Source organism: Silene latifolia, chromosome 2 (genome assembly GCF_048544455.1).
Source record: "Silene latifolia isolate original U9 population chromosome 2, ASM4854445v1, whole genome shotgun sequence".
NCBI lineage: Eukaryota > Viridiplantae > Streptophyta > Magnoliopsida > Caryophyllales > Caryophyllaceae > Silene > Silene latifolia.
This window is the reverse complement of record NC_133527.1, coordinates 51,911,229-51,934,232: the sequence shown is the minus strand read 5'-3', so window position 1 is coordinate 51,934,232 and position 23,004 is coordinate 51,911,229. Positions and strand designations below refer to the sequence as shown.

General features: G+C 39.5%; 2 protein-coding genes across 2 annotated transcripts; both read left to right on the top strand.

The window, feature by feature from the left end:
- The first annotated feature begins 16,783 nt into the window (after positions 1–16,783).
- Positions 16,784–17,491, top strand: LOC141640783 (uncharacterized). The gene has a single exon (XM_074449464.1). The coding sequence runs from the start codon at positions 16,784–16,786 to the stop codon at positions 17,489–17,491; it is 708 nt and encodes a 235-aa protein (XP_074305565.1).
- A 124-nt stretch (positions 17,492–17,615) lies between these two features.
- Positions 17,616–18,365, top strand: LOC141640782 (uncharacterized). Its single transcript, XM_074449463.1, has one exon. It carries the CDS (start codon positions 17,616–17,618, stop codon positions 18,363–18,365), a length of 750 nt encoding a protein of 249 aa, XP_074305564.1.
- The last annotated feature ends 4,639 nt before the right edge of the window (positions 18,366–23,004 follow it).

Sequence of the window (23,004 nt, the reverse complement as noted above, 5' to 3'; positions counted from 1 at the left end):
CCCCTGCCCTATTTGACTAGGATGGATTCTAGCTCTATACCTTCTACGAGCTCGACTGTCAGTCCGTCCCTGTCTGAGACGGTGGTCTTTGCTGCCACCACCGTCTTCGCACCTGCTAGTACAACAGCCTCTACCTCTGTTTTCCTTGTTAGCGCCGCTGGTACTGTCTTTGCTCCTGCTAGCACTGCTGCTAGCCCTGTTTCAGCCACCACTTCAGCCACAGCTGCTAGCACTGCTGCTAGTCTTTCTTCCTCTCAGAGCGGTCTCTTTGCATCTCTGCTCGCAGACTACACTTTCTACCTCAGTGCGGTGAGCACCTGCTGCGTGCTCACATGCGATGCAGAATCGCTTTCGTGAGCGGCCCTAGTACCTCGTACCGTCAGTGGACGGTCTTCTATTTCAGGTTCTAGAGGCCGGGGTCGCGGTCGTGGTCGTGGTCGTGCTACACCTGCTCCTAGCATTTCTTCTGGCACGGTCACTATTCGAGTGGACGACACCCTAGACTCCCACCCTGAGTACCCGCAGGTAACTTTTGTTAATAGTGTACATCGTGTTAGATTTTATAACTTAGTTGACTGCGAGTTTCTCCCTACGCGTTTCCTTTGCCATACGTCACTTGAGAGGCTCGGTTTCTATGAGCCAGTTTGTGAGCTTTTACGAGGCACGGGGATGGTCGGACTTATCACTATGAGTGGCCATACCTTTAGGGAGCTGAGTCTTGAGTTCTTCAGCTCCTTCACCTTCTCCTCCGGGGCACACGATGCTGCCCCCACTAGTCTTTCTATGTCCTTCCGGTTGTTCAACCGGACTTTTTCTATGACATTGGAGGAGTTTGGTACTAGACTCGGACTTTCCTTGACGGGTGCCAATGTTGCCCCTAGGCAGGTCCTCCGTCAGCTTTGGCGGACCTTGGCCCAGACCACCTTTCCTGAGCGAAAGCTCGCTCAGGTCCATCTTCCCCCTGCTCGTTACCTCCTCCGACTGATGGGAAGTACTATTTTTGGCCGAAAGGAGCCAAACAACATCAACAACAACGAGCTCTCTATTTTAGGCGGTTACCTGAACATCGACAGTGAGGGTTCCTTTACCCTCAACATCGCATACTTGACCGCCCAGTACTTCCAGGCTCAGGGAGAGAAGATCACGGGCACTATCGTCTGCGGTGGCATAGCCACCATTCTTGCCCGCTCTCTCCTCCATGCCTTGCCTCGTGACCTACCGTACATAGAGGGAGATAGGTACCTGGGCCTAACGTCTATGCACTCTTAGACCTGGCCGACTTATGATTACCGGACCTGGAAGATAGATGGTTCCTTGTCCGTAGACCTACCTTGCACTACTCTCCCTCGTCTAGTCCCTTTGCTTACTGTTGCACGGGGCGTCCGACCACCACCTTTACCCGAGTACCACCTACCGGTCCGACCACCTACTACCTTACCCACTTCTAAGAAGCGGCGTAGACTTGAGACCGGAGAGGGGTCCACACCTTCCGCGAGTGGCCAGCCTTCCACGGCCACTCCTATCCCGACCCCTACTCCTACTCCCGCGCCTGCTGACCAGACACAGACACAGCCGGTCCTACCGGCTAATTTTGTACCTCCTCCACCCTTTAAGGCATCCTCGGTCATGGACTAAGGGCACCGTGACGGTTTGTTGATTGAGATTGCAGAGAGACAGGCTCGTATGGAGAGGGACATAGCTCTCACTTTGTTCCCTCTATACGAGTATCACATGAGGCGACACCGTCCGATCCCAGAGGGTTGGCCACACCCTTGCTTTTACCGGTATCCAGCTGAGGGGTACTCGGAGTCTGCTAGTGAGGAGGAGGAGGAGGAGGAGGACGAGGACCCAGTGGCGGCCGCAGCGAGAGCTCAGGAGGAGCAGAGGAGGAGGAGAGAGCAGGAGGCGGACCCGGACTACACTGTGACGGTGGAAGACATGACAGAGGAGGCTGACGAGTAGCTGCTGGTCTACTCACTTCCCCATTTTTCAGGCTGGTTTGGGGAAGTTCGTGTTTTATATGTCTATTCTCGCTCTTTTATTTCTTTTTTCATCTTTTTATTTTATTGTTTTTCATTCTTTATTGGTTGGATATTCCCGTTCCCCTGTATATATCTGCTGGTGTATGCTGGAGGACAACGAGGGCGTTGTCCGTTTTGGTTTGGGGAGGGTATTGCATCCTTTTGAGTCTGCATTTGCATTTATTTTTCATTCATGTTTCTATTTTTCAGCTTGCATTTTTATTTATTTATTTCATTAAAATCCAAAAAAAAAATACAAAACTAAAAAATTAGAAAATTTCAAAAAATCAATAAAATATTCACGTTTATTTTTGCATATAGGTAAAGTCGGAACGGTCGATTTCCGTGATGATATTGCACTATAACTTGTCATTTTACTTGAGCCTTGCACTTTCATTGACAGTTATTAGCTTTGTCATACGCATAGTCTACAAGTTTTTGTTCAAATATAGCTGATTGTTTAGACTTGACCTGATAAATCGGCAACCTGCTTACAATTTATGAGATTTAGAGCCCATAACTGGTGAAATTCATGACCAGTTCATTAGGAATTGAGAGTAGTACTCCTTGCATAGCATGTTCATCATTTTTGCACTTTTATGACATTCGATTTCTTGTCAAATGCATACATTCGGGTTTGTGGTCGGTGTCACATGCAGGGAGGTGCTTGCAAATTTTTCCCTTTTCTTACATTTTTCACCCATTTAGCTCCACTTAAGCCAAATTTAGCCTTTTTGACCCATTAGCTACATCCAAAACTGAGCCTGCCTAGTCAAGCTAGTTTAGTATGTCTTTTGCGGTATGATTTTCCATCTACGATTTGGCCTGTGTGTATATTATTGGAGTTGGTGGAGGATGAAGGAAAGGAATATGAGAATGAAAAAAAAAAGAATTGAAAAGAAAAAAAAAGAAGGGAGAAAAACGTGAAGAAAGAAAGAAAAAAATGAAAAAAAATGAAAAATGAATGATTCACGTAAGTCAGAAAAAGAAAGAAAATGTTGAAAACAATATTTGATTTTATCAGCTGATTCATTAAGTTCGTATTAAAAAAGGGAAGTTTGTGACCGTCTAACTCCTCCGTTCCTACTCCATATTTTTGAGGAGATAGTGTATGTGATTAGTGAGTTGTGTGCCAAATGAAGGGCACTTGTACTTTATTTTTCGGTCGGTTGAGATTCGGACGGTGTTATATGGTCCTGTTAGGAACTAGCTTGACGTTTTTACCTCCACATTACCATAACTTGTTTTGCCTTTTCTCACCTGGATCTCACTATTCCCATATCATTTGTAAGCCCTCAGCTGTGACTGTAATACCCCGTATTTTATATAATATAATTAATTAAACGGATATTATTATATATTAATTATTATATATATTATTTTACTAATTATGTCGGGATAATAGTTGAGTCGAGTTAATTGTTTAGTCGTGTTGATATCGTAAGACCAAGTTACTCGTAAACTTGTTGAGACGGGCTTAACTGAACGATAGCTTACCCATGACCCATATCACGTTACCCATACCCATGACCCATTTACCTTCTAACTTGATTGTTTAACCTAAGTTTTTAACCTAATTTTACCCTAACCATACACACCCCTCATCTCACACGCCTCCCTCCTTCACCAACACCAAAACACCAGAATTCACGCTTAGAGAGGGAGAGGTTGTGGCCGTGAGTGTTGACAGCAAAGCAAGGAAGGGCTAGGGACTCTTGTCGACGGCTGTGGGTGGCCGTGGTGGCTGTTGTGTGGCGGCAAGGTAAGGAGTTAAACTCCCTTCTCTGTTTTTGTTTTATGTCGAGTTATTGGCAGTTGTTGTGTGTCTTAGGGAGGGGATAATGGTGGCTGGTGTCTGGGTATACGTAAAGGGTGGTTGGTGACGAGTGCTTTGGTGGCGGTTAGGGTGGTCGTAGGTGGTTGTAGGGGCAGAGAGAGGCGGTGTCGATAAGGGGGTAGGAAACAGGTTTATACACGGTTTTCAGGGGAGTTTAGACCAGTGGGTTTTGGGTGGCACCACCGTCGACTAGGGGGAGGTCGACGAGGTGGTGCGGTGTTGTCGGTGTTCATGGGTTGGCGGCGAAAAGAATGGTGGTGGTTTGGGCAGGGATTAGTTAATAGGAGCGGTGGTGGTGAGTGGAGAAAAGGGATGTTTGGTGTTGCGTGGTGGTGAACCAGGTGTTTTGGCGGCCGTGGTTCACCTCGCCGGCGGGAGTCGACCCTACTGGAGGTGGTCTCGGGTGGCTGGGTTGAAGTGGGTGTTGGGGCTGGTGGTTGACACGGCCTCACGGTGGCCTGTGGTGGTGCGTGGGTGAGTGTGAAGGGGTACGGGCTGTTTTGGTCGTTTGAAACGGTTTTTATTGATTTAATCGTTATTTTTCGTATCGGGTCGTATTCTAAATTAATTAATTAATTTCCTAATTATTCCAAAATAATTAGAGATGGACTTTGAGTCGGGACTGGTTAAAATGGAAAGTTACTATAAGGGGAAAGTTTCTATTTTGGGAAATTCTATATTTAGTAGTTAATAATAATAAATATTATAATTGTTTTAGGTGACGGATTCGTGAAGGATCGATAATCAAATTCATTGCCTTATTTCTAGACTGCTTGACTGCTTAGTTGGATTTGCTGGCACTTTGAGGTAGGGGAAACACACTTGACTCCTTATCGTATTATTGAATTGAGTTGACTCGTTTATGTTTCATATGACCAAGCTGAGATCGTTGACTTGTTCGTGGTTGTGTTTCATGTTGTGTTTCATGTAATGAGGTGGGGTTGACTGAACTGTTAGTGTTGAGTATATTATTCCAATATTTTGATAACTGGCATGATTTCATTCATTAATATACATGTTGTGTTGCATTATTACTGTTGAGCATGTCACATGCATTGGAGTTGGAGGATGGTGTAGGAGTGACGATGTTGAGATACGATGTGGATTGTGATAAGGCCCAGGCGGGTTCTGCAGGACTTGCCCTGGTGTCCTCAGCTGCGAGCTGGCAGATCGGCTACGGTCGATATATATAGTCTACCGGGGATCGGTATGGCTGGGTTGTCCGGGTTATGAGATATGAGAAAGGAGATATGAGGTATGAGTTGAGATGGAGACGGAGGTGACGGAGGATCATGCATATTATATTCTGTTGTTTAATTGTTTTCCCTACTCAGCTTCGCGGCTGACCCTGTGTATTCGTGTACGCCTGTGATGATTCAATTATTGGGGAGCAGATTGACAGGTATTTCAGAGACTGATGGGAGCTGGCCGGGAGGAGAGTTGGATGACGGACTTAGTGCCTAGCCCACCTTAGTCTTATTAGTAGTTTTATCAGACTGTATCTTTTGGTCATATTTTTTTTGAAGGCTTTGTTTTTATTCCAGTTGTAATATCACTTTAAACATTTTAATAAAGTACTGTGTTTCTTTCCTTTGTATCTACTACCTCGGGTTTCCGAGATGGTAACACCGTCATTTATCTGAGGAGTCCTAGTTCAGGCCCTTAAATAAATGGGGGTGTTACAAAGTGGTATCAGAGCGAACGATCCTCAGGCCTAAACCAATGAACCCAATGAACGTAGGATGCGTCTAAATAAAATGAACCCGGGAATAAAGCGCTAGGAGCTCACGGTGCGGTTAAGAAGGCGCCCTTAATGCGTGCTCTTTTGCCCTCTCGATTTTGAACAGGTAACCCGAGAGAAATTGAGTGAATGGGGTAGTTAGAAGGAAAACCTTGGATATAATCGAGTTGATGTATACCTTGGGACCCATATATTCTAACTGTTCTACAGGACAGCGTTACAGTAAGTGTTTTGTATAAATGATGACGTGACCATATAATGTCGTGGAGATGAGAATAAATTTTCGTGATCAGTTTAATAATCAATGAAGTGTTGGCTGTGGTAATCGTGAGCGTGAAAATAATTGCGAAGTGATGATAATTATCTGGATAGATGTTGAATGATGTGCTGATAGTATTGTTATGTCTAGTGATATGCGGTTATGTGACCCCGAAGCCATGCTAGTATAGTATCGTGATAGTAAGGAGAGACACCATTGAATTGCTTGTTTCTAGTCGTAGCAAACGTGATTAGATGTAAGGGGTAGGTCGGGATGCGAAAGGATTTCTATGGGGTAGATGTTTACGTATATACAAAAGTGCGAGATTTAAGTTAGGATGAGTTAGTGTCGATAGTATGGTTGTAAGAGGGTGGAACATGGAAAATGAATGATTTAGTGTTGAAATCCGTTTTGTTTGATTTTACTCTGTAATTGATCTTGCTGTCATTTCCTTGCTGTTAATTTTCTATGGACGAAAAATTTATGAGAAATATCCTCGTGAGTTAGTGTTCTTTTGGCGTTGGTTTCATGCTTATAGGGTATACGGATTAAGAGTAATAAATGTTTTAGTGGGCTGTGGTCGGGAAGTTCCTGTGCAGTGATGTGTTGACCAACGGTTTTGTAAAAATCCTCATTTAATTTGTGTAAATGATTTTTGCATAATTCCAACTCCATCGACTAGAGGTTTCGCATACGTTTCCAAATTGATAAGCCACGAAAATTCTTGATGTGTCTATATTAAATGGTAAGCTTTGCAAACTGACCCAAGTTTCGGACCAATTCTTTGTCACATACTTGTTTGGACCAACTGAGTTGTAAAATTCTTTAAAAATTGAATTCTTAAACTTTCGACCTCCTTCTTTTTATCACGAACTATTAACTCTCTGTATGTTATGAAAAGTAATGTAACTCAAGTTTTATTTGAACGGTACTGTTTATTCGTGATTTTCGAAAGTTATAACGTGAATCATGACCGGTAAAATGTGCGTACTATGTGAGTTTTCATATAATTGTTTGGTTATTTCATGAGCCTTACTAATGTGATCTTATAATGTTTTATATGATGATAGTAGCACGCATGTTCAGTAGTTATATATCTTAACAAGTGATAAAATTAAAACTTAGCTGATAACATTGTTGACATGATAGCATGAGCAAAATTGGGTAGCTTAATTTGATTATTAATCGAGGGTGAAATGTTTGTACGAGTCCAGTTGTTTGCATATTTTGTGGCATGTTGTAATACCTCTGTTGTTCATCATATTCGTATAGTGGTCGGGTATACATAAATATAAAACTATATTATCATATCTTGGTAAATTTGGTGGCGTTAAATGTCCTAATGTACACGCATGAATATTTACAATAATGATGTTAAATATTTACACATGAACGGTAGTAATGGTTATGTCTAAATGTTCCCACATGTAGGATGTCATCTGAGTCCTAAGGTCCTTTATGTGAGTCTGTGTGCCTATAGTTATACTTATTGCTTTCATTGCATTAAGTTATTTGATTGAACCTAAAACCTATAACATGATAATAAATGTGTTGTTATTCTTGTTATTGAATATGTTCGTTATTACAATGTCGTAAGGTACTAAAGTGATTCTTGCAAATGCATGGGTATGATATAAAGGAAACTGTTTGATATAACACGACAATTGGCATATTTATATTCTCGAGTCGTTACTATCAATTATATTAACATGAAGATTGTTATGATAACTATGTTGACAATTATAATAGGATAACCCTTGATGATTCACATGATATGCATTGGTTTAAATGATAGTCGTTATAGTTACATTTAATGGAGTCTACGGGTTGCCTAAGTATTTAAGTCGTGCAAATCAGTGAAGTTTCCAAGTTGCTAATCTTTTACTATAGCCAGAATTCTACAAAGTATACGATGGTGAATATATGTTTAAACTATTTATGCGATATCGTTTGTTTTCTTTGAAAATGAGTGGTACTAAGTCGCTGGACACAATTGAACAATATGGTTGCTATGATGTCAAACACATGTGTGATATGGAAGTAATGTTGTGTTGGCATGGATCATATGTTGTTACTTCTATTAGCGAATATGTTTCAGAATTTATATCAAACAAATTGGCTAATTCGTGTTGTATGTCTGATGAGTAAAAAGGTTTGGATTACGTGTTGTGTTTCTATGGTTTCAAGGTGTTTAAGTAATGCTCATGTACCGCATGTTTTAATACTCCTGGTGATTTACTAGTAATGATTGTTCAATTATTCGGAATTGGTAATGATTTTGACTTGGGAGTGGAATTTGGTGGGGTCAATGTAGATTGTATCTTTGGTTTACGTGTATTCTTGCGGTTGATATTTCTAAAATGATTGTTTCTACGGTAGATAATGCGAATTGTGGTGATCTTGAGTTGACCAAAACCCTGGTATTACAACATTTACCCTGAAAACTTGTTATATATCTTTCGCACACTTAAACCTCGAGGATGAATCCCTTGTCTTAACACCCTTGTGTCTAAATTTGTTAACCTTCCATTTTGTAGGATGGATCCCTACAAGGTACACCAAGCAAGATGTTACATGTCACTTGATGCTGACTTTAATGAGCATTGTGAGAGACTTTGCACTGCCATGGACATGTATGGCCATAATGGGCACCCTGAGTATTTAACTAATACTCGATTAAGAGCGTATACCCTTATCGATTCTATTCCCGACTACGGCATACTAAAGGACAAAGAAACGATTTTATTTGAAAGAGTTGACCACCCATTGCATGAGGCTATTCCGTGACCCCAATTACTGCGACGGGGCCAAATACCCGCCCGAGCATACCTTCGACTTTATAGCAGGCGACCTGAGATACGAATTTTACGCTAATGTACCTGATGCCGAAAGTACGACTGAACCACCCATGCCAGACTTCGGGGAAGAGGTGAACCAGAAAGGGAATGACATAGAAGTCACCAGAAACAGAGGAGGCGCGACCTAAGGACCGTTAGGTTAGGGCTAGTAACCCCATGATCGGTCAGTTGTGAAACCGTGTAAACCTTTGGTTCCTTCTTGTTGTTCTTTTAGTTTGATGTTGTGTTTTAAGTCAAGCATGAGCTAAGTAATAAGTGTTACTTGTTGACAATCAGTTAATTTCATAATAAGACCTTGTTTTCAACTTTAATGTTACTGTGCAATCTTTTGGTCATGTGTTCTTTTCTGTTACATGTTGTTGACAGTGTTTTGTTACATTGGAATATGAAAGTTGAGAAGAGGTTACGAGGACGTAACCATGTTTTTAGTTGGGTAGGATTGTAAAATCTTAAGGTTTATGTTCCACTTGTGTATATATTCCACTTGTGTATAGATTGTGGTTTTGATCAAGTTGTAGATCGTAGTTTGTTCAAGCTGATGTTTCGCTGATGTTTCGTTGCGTGGTACCCATACAAATGAGTTCTCTATGTTGTGTAATTAAACTGCTACTGTTATGGTGCTCCGATAGTTGCATGAGTTCATGAGTGGTGATAGAATTGCATGAAGTAAGTTCCGGGACGTAACTTTCTTTTTAGGAGGGTAGAATGTAACATACCGTTTCACCCGCTTAAGTTCATGAGTTCTGGTACTAGGAAATCTGTTTTGGTAACCACGGTGGTACTTGGAGGTTTGGTAGATGAGCGAACTTCGGGACGAAGTTCATTTTAAGGGGGGAAGACTGTAATACCCCGTATTTTATATAATATAATTAATTAAACGGATATTATTATATATTAATTATTATATATATTATTTTACTAATTATGTCGGGATAATAGTTGAGTCGAGTTAATTGTTTAGTCGTGTTGATATCGTAAGACCAAGTTACTCGTAAACTTGTTGAGACGGGCTTAACTGAACGATAGCTTACCCATGACCCATATCACGTTACCCATACCCATGACCCATTTACCTTCTAACTTGATTGTTTAACCTAAGTTTTTAACCTAATTTTACCCTAACCATACACACCCCTCATCTCACACGCCTCCCTCCTTCACCAACACCAAAACACCAGAATTCACGCTTAGAGAGGGAGAGGTTGTGGCCGTGAGTGTTGACAAAGCAAAGCAAGGAAGGGCTAGGGACTCTTGTCGACGGCTGTGGGTGGCCGTGGTGGCTGTTGTGTGGCGGCAAGGTAAGGAGTTAAACTCCCTTCTCTGTTTTTGTTTTATGTCGAGTTATTGGCAGTTGTTGTGTGTCTTAGGGAGGGGATAATGGTGGTGGTGTCCTGCGGGTATACGTAAAGGGTGGTTGGTGACGAGTGCTTTGGTGGCGGTTAGGGTGGTCGTAGGTGGTTGTAGGGGCAGAGAGAGGCGGTGTCGATAAGGGGGTAGGAAACGAGGTTTATACACGGTTTTCGGGGAGTTTAGACCGGTGGGTTTTGGGTGGCACCACCGTCGACTAGGGGAGGTCGACGAGGTGGTGCGGTGTGTTGTCGGTGTTCATGGGTTGGCGGCGAAAAGAATGGTGGTGGTTTGGGCAGGGATTAGTTAATAGGAGCGGTGGTGGTGAGTGGAGAAAAGGGATGTTTGGTGTTGCGTGGTGGTGAACCAGGTGTTTTGGCGGTCGTGGTTCACCTCGCCGGCGGGAGTCGACCCTACTGGAGGTGGTCTCGGGTGGCTGGGTTGAAGTGGGTGTTGGGGCTGGTGGTTGACACGGCCTCACGGTGGCCTGTGGTGGTGCGTGGGTGAGTGTGAAGGGGTACGGGCTGTTTTGGTCGTTTGAAACGGTTTTTATTGATTTAATCGTTATTTTTCGTATCGGGTCGTATTCTAAATTAATTAATTAATTTCCTAATTATTCCAAAATAATTAGAGATGGACTTTGAGTCGGGACTGGTTAAAATGGAAAGTTACTATAAGGGGAAAGTTTCTATTTTGGGAAATTCTATATTTAGTAGTTAATAATAATAAATATTATAATTGTTTTAGGTGACGGATTCGTGAAGGATCGATAATCAAATTCATTGCCTTATTTCTAGACTCGCTTGATCGCTTAGTTGGATTTTTGGCACTTTGAGGTAGGGGAAACACACTTGACTCCTTATCGTATTATTGAATTGAGTTGACTCGTTTATGTTTCATATGACCAAGCTGAGATCGTTGACTTGTTCGTGGTTGTGTTTCATGTTGTGTTTCATGTAATGAGGTGGGGTTGACTGAACTGTTAGTGTTGAGTATATTATTCCAATATTTTGATAACTGGCATGATTTCATTCATTAATATACATGTTGTGTTGCATTATTACTGTTGAGCATGTCACATGCATTGGAGTTGGAGGATGGTGTAGGAGTGACGATGTTGAGATACGATGTGGATTGTGATAAGGCCCAGGCGGGTTCTGCAGGACTTGCCCTGGTGTCCTCAGCTGCGAGCTGGCAGATCGGCTACGGTCGATATATATAGTCTACCGGGGATCGGTATGGCTGGGTTGTCCGGGTTATGAGATATGAGAAAGGAGATATGAGGTATGAGTTGAGATGGAGACGGAGGTGACGGAGGATCATGCATATTATATTCTGTTGTTTAATTGTTTTCCCTACTCAGCTTCGCGGCTGACCCTGTGTATTCGTGTACGCCTGTGATGATTCAATTATTGGGGAGCAGATTGACAGGTATTTCAGAGACTGATGGGAGCTGGCCGGGAGGAGAGTTGGATGACGGACTTAGTGCCTAGCCCACCTTAGTCTTATTAGTAGTTTTATCAGACTGTATCTTTTGGTCATATTTTTTTTGAAGGCTTTGTTTTTATTCCAGTTGTAATATCACTTTAAACATTTTAATAAAGTACTGTGTTTCTTTCCTTTGTATCTACTACCTCGGGTTTCCGAGATGGTAACACCGTCAATTTATCTGAGGAGTCCTAGTTCAGGCCCTTAAATAAATGGGGGTGTTACAGTGACGGACATTATTGGTTGGAGTGTGTGCATTAGTACTTGAATTGTCTTTTATTTTTGTTGCATGCATGCTATGTAGGTCGCAGTTTAGGTGAGTGACTGTTTCTCTTCCTCTCTTTTACATATATTATTCACCCTTTGCTTCATGAGAGAAGAGTGACCACGTGAGAGTCCGATTTTGTTGGTCTTGTAAGGTCGATAGGTTGGCTATATTTCTGAACAACTCATAACTCGTTTGCGTATTGACTGCATAGCTGTAACTGTTAATTTTTGTTGCATTAAACTGGTTCAAGTAGAAAAGTTAAGCTAGCTCCGAGTTTTCATTTCCGTTCCATTAGTTGCATTTTAGTTTACTCGAGGACGAGTAAAGGTTCGGTTTGGGGAGATTTGATACATGCATTTTGTATAGTCTTTTTAGCCAATTTTAGCACGTATTTCCATGTACTTTTGTACTGTTTATATCGCATTATGCCCCGAATTGGCTACTTTGGTTCATTTTGTCCGTTTTGTAGGAATGAACGTGAAAGTAGTGGAATCGTACCATTTTCGTCCTACTTTGCATGCATTTTGAGGAGACGGGATTTTTCAGAGTGAGATCTTGCATTGGGATGCGTGAAGGAACGGTCTATGAAGCAGTCGGCTACGAGTTGGAGCTGTTTCAGAGGAAGAGTACTCGATCGACCCCTTTTATTGGTCGATCGAGTGGTTTTTGTGGCTGAGTTGGTCGATCGAGTGGTTTGTTTTACTCGATCGACAGTGCTGGATTTCAGAGTTACTCGTTCGAGTGGTATTTCTACTCGATCGAGAAGATTGCTGGAAGAAGTACTCGATCGACCTGTTTCAAACTGCTCGATCGAGTGGTTTGGTCTTCAATGGGATTTAATTAGTCCGTGAACTTATAATTAGCTTATGGACTTAGTTAATTTCTATTTAAGCGTGAGATAATTAGGTCATTAGGAGGCTATTCCATTTTCTATCTTTCAACTTTCATTGCAAACACTACGTTGCTTTTTCCTCTTCACTGTAACTTTTGCTTTCGGATTATTTCTTGCTCGGATCTAGTGTTCTTTACGCCGGAATTCTTGCTTTTGTAATCTCTCTCTCTTCTTTAATCTTAATCTTTCATTAATTTACTTTAATTACTTGTTTTGTTCCCTTTAATTTCCGCCCTAATTCATTTATGCACATTTATTATTGTTTTGTCATGTTTAATATTAGTTATTTCGTTGTTATTAGTCTTGATAATATTAACAGCATGAGTAGCTAATTTATTTCATGTTGGGATTAGGGGATCTACGGTAGAAATGTGACGATATAGTGAATAGGTTAGATGAATTATTTGTGAGATTCTGTCCCCATGGCAATATAACTGTATTTACCGACTTAGTTGAGTGCACGCTTCTGAGTCACCCTTTAATCTGGTTAAATTTAATCCTGGATCGGAAGATTGGACTAAATAGACCTGCTATGAACAGTAGACTACCCTGACGAGGACGGAAGTTAAGTTAGTGGGAATCTAGGATAGAAGGTGGGCCGGAAGGACCTTTCCATATCCGTCTCACAGTAATTTATCTAGACTATTTGCAGTTGAGTCACTGGACTACCGTAGTGAACTGAAATCCTGACATGTCTCTTCTTTATTGATAGTTTATCTCTATTTTCTGCCTTCACTGCTCTTTCCTTGCTTTAAAGGCAATAAAAAATTAACGATACCATGCTCTTCCCTGAGGAGATCGACATGACTTCCCTAGCTATATAGTTAGTTTAGTTAGTTATTTTTGATAGGTATACGACTGCCCTGTCATATACTTTAAAGGCAATAAAAAATTAACGATACCATGCCTCACCCATAGTGGCCGGTTTAAAGTTGTAAGGCGAATTCGCGACTTTAGGACGTCTGCCAAGTCTTTGCATTAACTCCTAACAACTCGTATCCAGGTTCTTTTTAATTTGACTCTCTACATTCATTGGGCTTATTAGTTACAGGTTCCAAAATTATCGCTCTGATTCCACTTTGTAACACTCCTATACACTAAGGTGCCTTACTAAGACCACCTAATGGATGATAATTCTACCATCTCGGTTGCTCGAGGTAAAATATTTCAAATAGACCATCAAAGAAAATGTCATTTTAATTAAAGTGTTACATCAAAACCAAACCGAGAAATACAGTACAAGTAATCCAAACTAAAAATCCAGCTGAATAAACAAAATGTCATGACACAATAACGTAAGACCACTAGCTGACTCGTGGTGACTTATTCTCAACTAACCCTCGCGTATCCAAGTCATATCTGCTCAACAACTGCTCACCATCCCCGAATGGATCACCACAGTTTTCAAAACAATTAAACGGGGTCAGTTACTGTACAACGATATAAGTTAATACAACAACAAGTACACAGTCACAATCCTCCAACACCGTCACATCACCAATCATCTGACTAGCTTGAAGGTCTAGCCCTGTGAGATTATCAGTCACAACCGGTAATCCACAGCGCTAGTGGGGGACCGCAACCTTTCCCACCTAAGCCCCGCTCATCTCCATCGAGCAAATAACACATGTTCCTTAATGTGCACATCCATCTTGTGACGGGAACCATAAGGGGCGAATCAAGGGCGTGAAGCCACTCCCAAAAGTGACTCCACTCAGCCAAGAGCGCACCTCGCGAACCACAGATAATCAACAACAACCAATTACAATATCAATAATACCAAAACCAATTACGATATATTCACATGTCAATCAACCATCAACCATCTCATAATCATGTATACAATAACTGAGTAGGGAAAACCTACCTGGAATGCAATCACCACAATCAACACAAGCAACGGATCAAAAGCGTTCCTCTACGAAATCACCTCATATCAACATATAATCATACAATTACAAACCATCATCAACAATACTCCCAAACACCCCCAAATTACCCAATTAGGGTTTAACCAAAACTAACGAATTAACATAAAAATACTAGTAGGATCTTACCCACAATACGACGGTCTCAACGGTATAAAGAACTCTGCAATCCGATGACTCTAGCCCTTGGATTTGATAGCAATGCGAGAGAAGGATCTTACGTTGTTTGTGTTCTCTTGTAAAGGTTTTAGAATAAGTAAAAAGGTAAAAGAAACTGACGGGAATGTTTATATAACCTTTTCACCCGTTGCTACCAAACGCGGCAAAAACCCGTATAAACCAACTTACTCGATCGAGTAATTGAGGTACTCGATCGAGTACCGCCTACTCGATCGAGTATCCATCAGGCAGAACACTCTCCAGAACGCAAAACTAACTTACTCGACAGAGTAAGCCTTACTCGATAGAGTACCCAACAGCTCGTAAATCTGAGGTATTACAATCTACACATTGACATGAAAATTTCATATTTAGCAACAATAATGTTGTATAAAGCTATTTACTACCATGAATTAAACAAAACATGCAAATAATTGACAAATCTTGGACAAATTAATGTAGATCTAAACAAGTTAAGATGGAGAAAATAAGAGGAAATAATGGTCTACTTACATTGCTAGTTAAGAAAAGATTTGAGATAGCAAAATGAAGTAGAAAACTCAACCCAAATGATAAATCACAAAAATGGACTTTTGGATTTAATTTTAGAGGATTTTTGATGTTGAAGGTTATGAGGTAGAAGATGAAATGAAGAAGATAAGATTGTATAAAAAGGTGTTTTTACATAAAATATTCTACCCGAGTAGGCACTCGGTCGAGTGCCGAGTTCACTTTGTCGAGTGGAATTTCACTCGGTCGAGTGCCCGGTCCACTCGATCGAATGCCGCCATTTCCAGAAATTTTTGAGTTTCTGGAAATCGATCCATTAGGTCGAGTGCTCCATTACTAGATCGAGTGTGAGCTCTCAGTCGGTTGAGTCAGTGGCGAACCTACACAGTAGCAGGGGTAGCAGCTGCTACCCCATTCAACAATTTGTTTTTTGAGAAAATTAATTTTTGCTACCCTATTAAATATATTATATGATTTAATTATACAATAACTTATTAATATGGAAGTTAATCCCCTAAAAAATAGGTGTTTCCTAAATAAACTCAACCATATAGAAAAAAAATTCCAAATCCTAATTCCTATCAAAACGTACTGTGTTGTTCTCAAAAAAAAAAAAAAAAAAAAAAAAAAAAAAAAACTGCTAATTGTATACTTGCAGGATCTTCTTCTTCGTCCTTCTCGAATCCCGCCGTCAAATCGATAATCGCCATTAAAACTGGTATTCTGCCATTAAGGACGGTTAATCGATCTTGAGCTTATTCCCTTTTTATAAGGTAATCATAAACTCTTTTAAGCTAATAATTTTGTGATTTGAGTAGTAATAGTAAAATTATTGATTGATATTGATGAATCATGAATGTGATAATTTCTTATACTCGGTAAATTGAACTTTTGGATAATGAATTAGATCGGATTTGTGAATTATGATATATGATTAATATTTAATTGGTAATTTGGGAATTAGTTTGGTGAGTTTAATAGCAAAATAGATAGAGAAAGACGGAATAATGAATTGAAATTATTGAATAAATTGAGATGTTAATTAAATAAGAGGGATAAGAGTGAATTAAATTGATGAAGCTGATAAAAAATTAAAGCTGCAACATTTGTAGGTGTAGCGTGTAGAAGTCAAAGCCTTTTATTGGGAATTAAAGGCAACAGAGGGAGTCAGAGGGAGTGTGGGAGTTGGAACGGTAATCTTTTCTTTTTTTTTTCTTTTTTTTTTAAGTTTGGAGATACACTTTAACACTTAAACATTAAAACATTAGTATATGGTGTCCCTATATACTCTAGTATTTGGTTGCTTGAATAATTTATATGATTAAATTTTCAGAATGAAGAGAATTATAACGACACCTATTACGAATTTTTTCCCGAAAAGACATCATATTGATGAAGCACAAAATCACCGAAGTTCAAGTCCCTTAGACGAACGTGAAACCGAAGTTGAAGAGCCCCACGATGGCGAAACTAAAATGGGTACTAGTTCAAATCCTTTTAAAGAGCCAATTTTAGATAGGTTAGCCGATTTTGATGTTATTTCTCTTCCACACGATCCTGGGTTGAGGAGAAAGTTAACAGATTTTCACATAAATGACCGTAATATAATAAGAAGAGAGTATGTTCGAAGAGGACTATGTCAACCTCGTGATCACAAATTTCCAAAGACAAAACATAACTTTGTTGTTGCGTGGTTTGATAAGTTTAAGCCTTGGTTGGAGTATTGTAAAGAAAAGGATGCAGCATTTTGTTTTGTTTGTTATTTATTCAAGAGTGATTGCGTATCGGGTGGTGAGGCTTTTGTGAACGAGGGGTTCAGGACCTGGAGTAAAACTGATGCATTCACTAAGCATGTCGGTAACCATATGAATGCTCATAATAATGCCATGAGGAATTTTGATGTTTTTAATAAACAAAAATCTTCAATTGCGTGTTGCTTTGCAAATTATACTAAAGAAGCTAAAAATGATTATCGTATTCGATTGGATGCTTCAAGGGATGCATTACGGTTTATTACTTTACAAGGGTTGGCATCTCGTGGTCATGATGAAAGTGATGAATCCTTGAACCAAGGTAATTTTCTAGAGCTTAGGAAAGTATTTGCAGAGCGTGACATTAATGTGGCTAGAGCTCTTTTTGATAAAAAAAAAAGTACCTGGAAATTGTACTCTCACCTCATCTAGAATCCAAAAACAAATTGATAATGTCTTCGCAAATGAGACCACCAAAAAGCTTATAGAAGAATTAGATGGTGGGTTTTTTGGTATTCTTGCCGATGAGTGAGCTGATATATCTGATAAAGAACAAATGGCTCTTTGTTTGCGGTATGTTGATAAAACAGGGGAGGTAAAAGAAAAACTTTTGGGTATTGTACATGTGGGTAATACTACTTCTGTAACCCTTAAAGCTGCAATTGAAAAGCTGTTACATGCAAACTCTCTTACTCTTTCTAGTGTTAGAGGTCAAGGTTATGATGGTGCAAGTAATATGAGAGGTTCAATCAATGGTCTTAAAACCTTAATCATGGAGGAGACTCCTTCTACTTATTATGTTCATTGTTTTGCTCATCAATTTCAGCTAGCACTTGTTACGGTGGCTAAGAAAAATGTTGATTATAGTGTCCTTCTTGATTCACTCGGCATTTTATTTAATGTGATTGGAAGTTCCTGTAAACGTAAAGATATTCTCCGAGAAAAAAAAGCCGAAAATGTTTTAAAAGCATTACAGGCGGGTGAACTTGCATATGGAACTGGCTTAAATCAAGAGAAAGGTTTAAGTAGGCCCGGTGATACTCGTTGGGCATATCACTTTAAAACCATTTTGTACGTGTTTGATATATTTCTTGCCATTCTTGAAGTTCTTGATGCGAATGGTGAATTTTGTGATGGAAGTGAGCTAGTAAAGGTGGAGAGTCTTGCATTTACCATGCGAACATTTGACTATGTTTTTATTGGACAATTGATGATTACTATTTTTGGGATTACTGATAAGACGACATTTATCCATATTTACACTCCTTATCTTTATATTTTTATGGTCGTCTTGCGCATATTTTGAGCTGTGTGTTATCTTTTTACTAATATTGCATTTTGATTACTGAAATATTACTTTTATGACTAAATGGACTAATTTGGTTTCATTTCTAATTGTCAGGTTGTTATCCGTATTAACAAGACCAACTAGATTTGCTTTACAAAGGTGTTGGGCTGATCACACGTGAGAATCAAGCCCATTATGTTGCTGGTAGGATGTCCACGTATAAATGTTAATTGGAAATAATAGAAGTTGATCACATGAATACTTGGTCCAAGGGAGCAAAAAATACACAAGTGGGCTTTGTGCATTTAAATGGACCAAGTGAGTTAAATGGACCAAGTGAGCAAGGACTTTGCACGTGTGATTGGTGTGAGCAAAGATCAACAAAAGGGAAATTGAAAGAGTAAAACAAAGGCGAGTCCAAATAGAAGCTATGAGAAGAATCCCAAAGAAGCAGCGACATAGATGCTACTGGAAACATGAAACACAGCGATGAACTCCAACTCTGTCTCAAATTCAATCTCGTCTCGTCTTCTAATCACAAAATATATCCTATTCCTTGCAAAATTTATCTTCAGTCTTTAACCTTATCAAGTATAAATACCCAAGTTCCCAATCAGAATGGGCAAGCAAGTATACGCAGAATAAACTCCAAATCCGGCGACGGGAATCGACGATGATGTAATTCAAGATGGAGCGATCCCTACGGGTGGAGCGGCTCACCCGGAGGAAGATAGGAGGCGACTTGCGGAGGCGTTGCAACCAAAACAAGGGACGGTTTTCTGTACTCAATTTATTAGTTCTCATCTTAATTACTAGTTAATTTCGGTTTGTTCTTTGTGAATTTTGGAACCTTGTTGAACTAATCTTTCAGTTATTAATCGTTAATTTCGTATTAAGCTATATTCGTTTTATGGTATTCTCATTATACTCGTTTTAATCGTGGATGGTACAAACCGATTGCTAGTTGATTAATTTGGCGCGGCGTTAGATTAATTAACCGAGTAGCGACTAGTTTATTTTAGGACTGCAATGATGTCACTAGACTAAACTGGGAGTATAATTAGATGTGTTAATTGCTTGAGTATTGACAACACTTAGGTAATTAATATGGTTAATGTGGTCTTTCTAATTCTTAACGCGGCTAGTCAGTTTGCGGAACCTTGAAACTTGCGTGTAATTGGTTAGTTAGTATTGGTAGTCGAGCGGCTCGCTACCGATTAAAAGTAAGGAAAGATAGGGAGTTTTTAGCGGCTAAATTCTCTCTGATTAACCTATTGTTAAACTGAATATTTGCTAGACGATCGACATGTAACTGGAATATTATGAGCTTAAATGAGTTGCTTGTTTCACTTACTAGAATAGAATTAGTTACGGTTAGGTTGCTTAAAATCACCAAATGAAACCCCCCCAATTCCATAAATATGTTAATAGCATGTGAATATGTAAGTTAGTTTGTAAATATTACTCCATATTTAATTAGTTTTCCAATCTCTCCGTGGGATTGACCCTACTTATCCTTTACTATGTCTATATTTTTGAGGTTAAGATAGGTATTATAAATTATTAATTTGAATACGCTGAACGACACGTATCAAATTTTGGCGCCGTTGCCGGGGAGATTGATGCTAGGATTAATTTTCTATGTAGTTGTAAATTTGACACTACCTTCCATTTATATATAATTTGGGTTTTTTCTGGCTGGATTTGTTGAAGGTGGAAATTTTTGAGTAGATAACATGTTTGGTAGCACTTTTTGCATGTTGTTTGCTTATATTTTCCCCTTTGTATTTTTGAATCCAGCTACACCAATATTTTGACTCAGCTTTGTTTAGTGGAAATTTTTGTTATTTGAATGTAAATCATTTGATATTTTGGATGTGTCCTTGTTACGGGTGTATCCTTTATTGGAGTTTCCTATATTTTTGTGAGGCTAGTGATTATTAGGCCGGATTCTACTTGCTGGTGAATTTAGAACTTAGCCATTAAGCTTCCCGTCAGTCATTTAAAGGATTTGGCAATAGTATTGTGGTGATGGTACTTCAGCGTTTGAGGTTTACTGTCCTCTAAAAGATTTTTATGTAATATTCGAGCTAGCTAAACTATAATCGTTAAGCTGAGTTTGGTTAAAGTAGCAGGATGACATTGGTGGTTGAAAATGAGAGTTCAGAGAAATTAGGCAACAAGTAATGAGCGAATAATGGGTTGAGTGACGTTATTTTTAGGGAACTCGCAGCCTAGCTAACTACTTGTATTCTGTTTTACGTCTACTTGACCCTTATTGAATTATGGCTGTTGATCTCTACTTAAAATGCCTAAGTTTCTAGCTTCCCTACATAGTATTCATGGTACCTTAGTTGACGTTGAAATTTCCTTTGTGGTTAATAATAAGTGTGGGGGAGTGAGTGTTTGAAGCTGAGACATCGATAAGCTGACATTTGAGGAAATGTAAGGAGCTAAATATTCTGGGGAATTGCATGCTTTGAGATGTACTTACTGAGTATGATTGATGATAAAATAAGGAGTATTGTCTGAAATTTAGCGGTTGTTGTTGCTGCTGAGTGTGAGATTTAATTATGGCTGAGCTGGTTTAAGTGTGAGTTGTTGGAAGACATGGATGTTTAAGCTGACTTTTGAGAGGAGCTGGTTAATTTATAAGGCGGCTGCTAGTAACATTTGTAGTTGGCTGTAGAGGAGCTAGTTGGCTGTAGAGCTTACTGAGTTTTGAGGATATTCGAAGTATGTCGAGCCATGACATTAAACCAAGGCGCTTCTTGGGAGGCAACCCAAGCTTAATTATTTTTATTGCTTTCATGTGTGTTTAATTTAATATGCTTTATAAGTTAGTTAGTCGAGTCGGCTTAAGTGCCTCCCCGAGTTTCGCTACCTTTGTAGGGGGATGTTAATAGTGTCGGTAGCAACAAAAAAATTAAAAAATATAAAAATACAAAAAGAGATATTATTACTACTGTTGGATTTCTGGGTAATTTGCTTGTTTTCTGTTTCACTTGTCTTGGTAAAGTGCTTTATTTTGCAGGGATTGGGATACATATATTGTTGTTGGGACACTGCGAGTTGCTGATGTGATAAAGCAGGCGCTGCTGCCTTGCTAAACGCCATGGATAGAAGTTGATCAGCTCTGCTTAGAGGCTGGAGGCTGGAGGCTGACACAAACTACGAGGCACCTTCCTTACTGGTTTATACTGTTATTGCTGCTACTGAGAGCTTAGTTGGCCAGGACAGAGCATTATCATCACCAAATCTGGAGCATCTTGCTGTGAATGCTTCACATAAATCCGCTAAGTACCTTTATCCCTCTTATTTTTATTATATGTTTAATCTCATCGAGGACGATGTCGAGTTTAAGTGTGGGGGAGAGGTAAATTGTGATGAAACTTGTGGAGTTGGCGGGTGGCCATTGGTCTTTAATATGTTTTACAGGTTTTAAAAATTTTTGGATATGACCATTTTTAGGGGAGGTGCTGTCAAAATTTGGTCAGAAATCGGTATAACTAAAAAAGACCTTGTGTTTATTAGACTAGCTAGACTAGCGAGTCGACGACAAGCTCTAATCTAACAACTTTTCAAAAATACTAACTTAAAATAATTTCACTAATATTAGTAGTACTAAAAATATTTTGAAGTCGTATATACATGAGTTTTTCCTCCATTTTGAACTTGGATTGATTAATTAAGTGACATACATATTTTAAGTCTCCTTTAAATTAGAATAATAAAGCACTTACTTTGGCTATTTTTATTACACTTTTGTTGACTCTAGAGTGTGGGAGCGTAAGCCGGTCTTATTAACCAATTTACTTTCATAGGTGACTCTCGCTTTAAGTTCTTGACCTCAATTCTATCCGGTGCCCGAGTGATTAGACCCTTAGGGGAACCCAATCAATGTATTGGGAGAATGCCTAATGACTTGTCCGGATGGGCGGGATCCATTGGTCGAAAGCTCGCTACAAGGGACACTGGATATATCCACGGGTACGGAAGGTGGAGATGTTGGAAACAAAAAAAAGAACCAAGTTGAGGGAAAAAAAAAGAAAAGATTGAAAAAAAAAATAGAAAAAAGAAAAAAGAAAAAGTCCAAAAAGAAAAAAAGAAAAAAAGAAAAAAATGAAAAAAAAGAAAAAAAAGAAGAAGAAAGAAATAAAAACGTGGACAATGTGATGTGGTTATGGAATGTTGGTGGTAAGTTAATTGAGGTATGACGGATACACTTGAATGCCCGGGAGAACGATCCTCGTACAATGTACAGAAAGTAAATCCCCTTTCCCTAGGATCTTAAACTGCTGAACCCCTCCTCTACGAGTCGATACACTTGCACATGCGCACGAAGATAGTTGGACCGAGTGTATTGCTAATGCATTTATTTATCATTATAATTTAGAAGCGGTTTAAAATATTTATGTTGGCTAATTAGTTGGTTGTATAGTTTAGAGTGGAGGTAAAATTTGGTATATGTTACTTTCTAATCTAACTACAAATATTTTCCGTTAACTCACTAACTTAGATAAAATGATTTCTAAAAATGCTTTAGTTTGTCGTCGATAAACGGTCTTAGTTATGTCTAAAATCTCTTAGGTTGATGATTTGTTTATAGCTCGTGTTTTGTCATTGTCGAGGGCGACAATAAGCTAAGTGTGGGGGA

What these genes read in the sequence shown, in the direction of transcription:
- LOC141640782 (XM_074449463.1), top strand. Translation starts at nt 17,616, where the DNA reads ATGGCTCTTTGTTTGCGGTATGTTGATAAAACAGGGGAGGTAAAAGAA.
- LOC141640783 (XM_074449464.1), top strand. Translation starts at nt 16,784, where the DNA reads ATGGGTACTAGTTCAAATCCTTTTAAAGAGCCAATTTTAGATAGGTTA.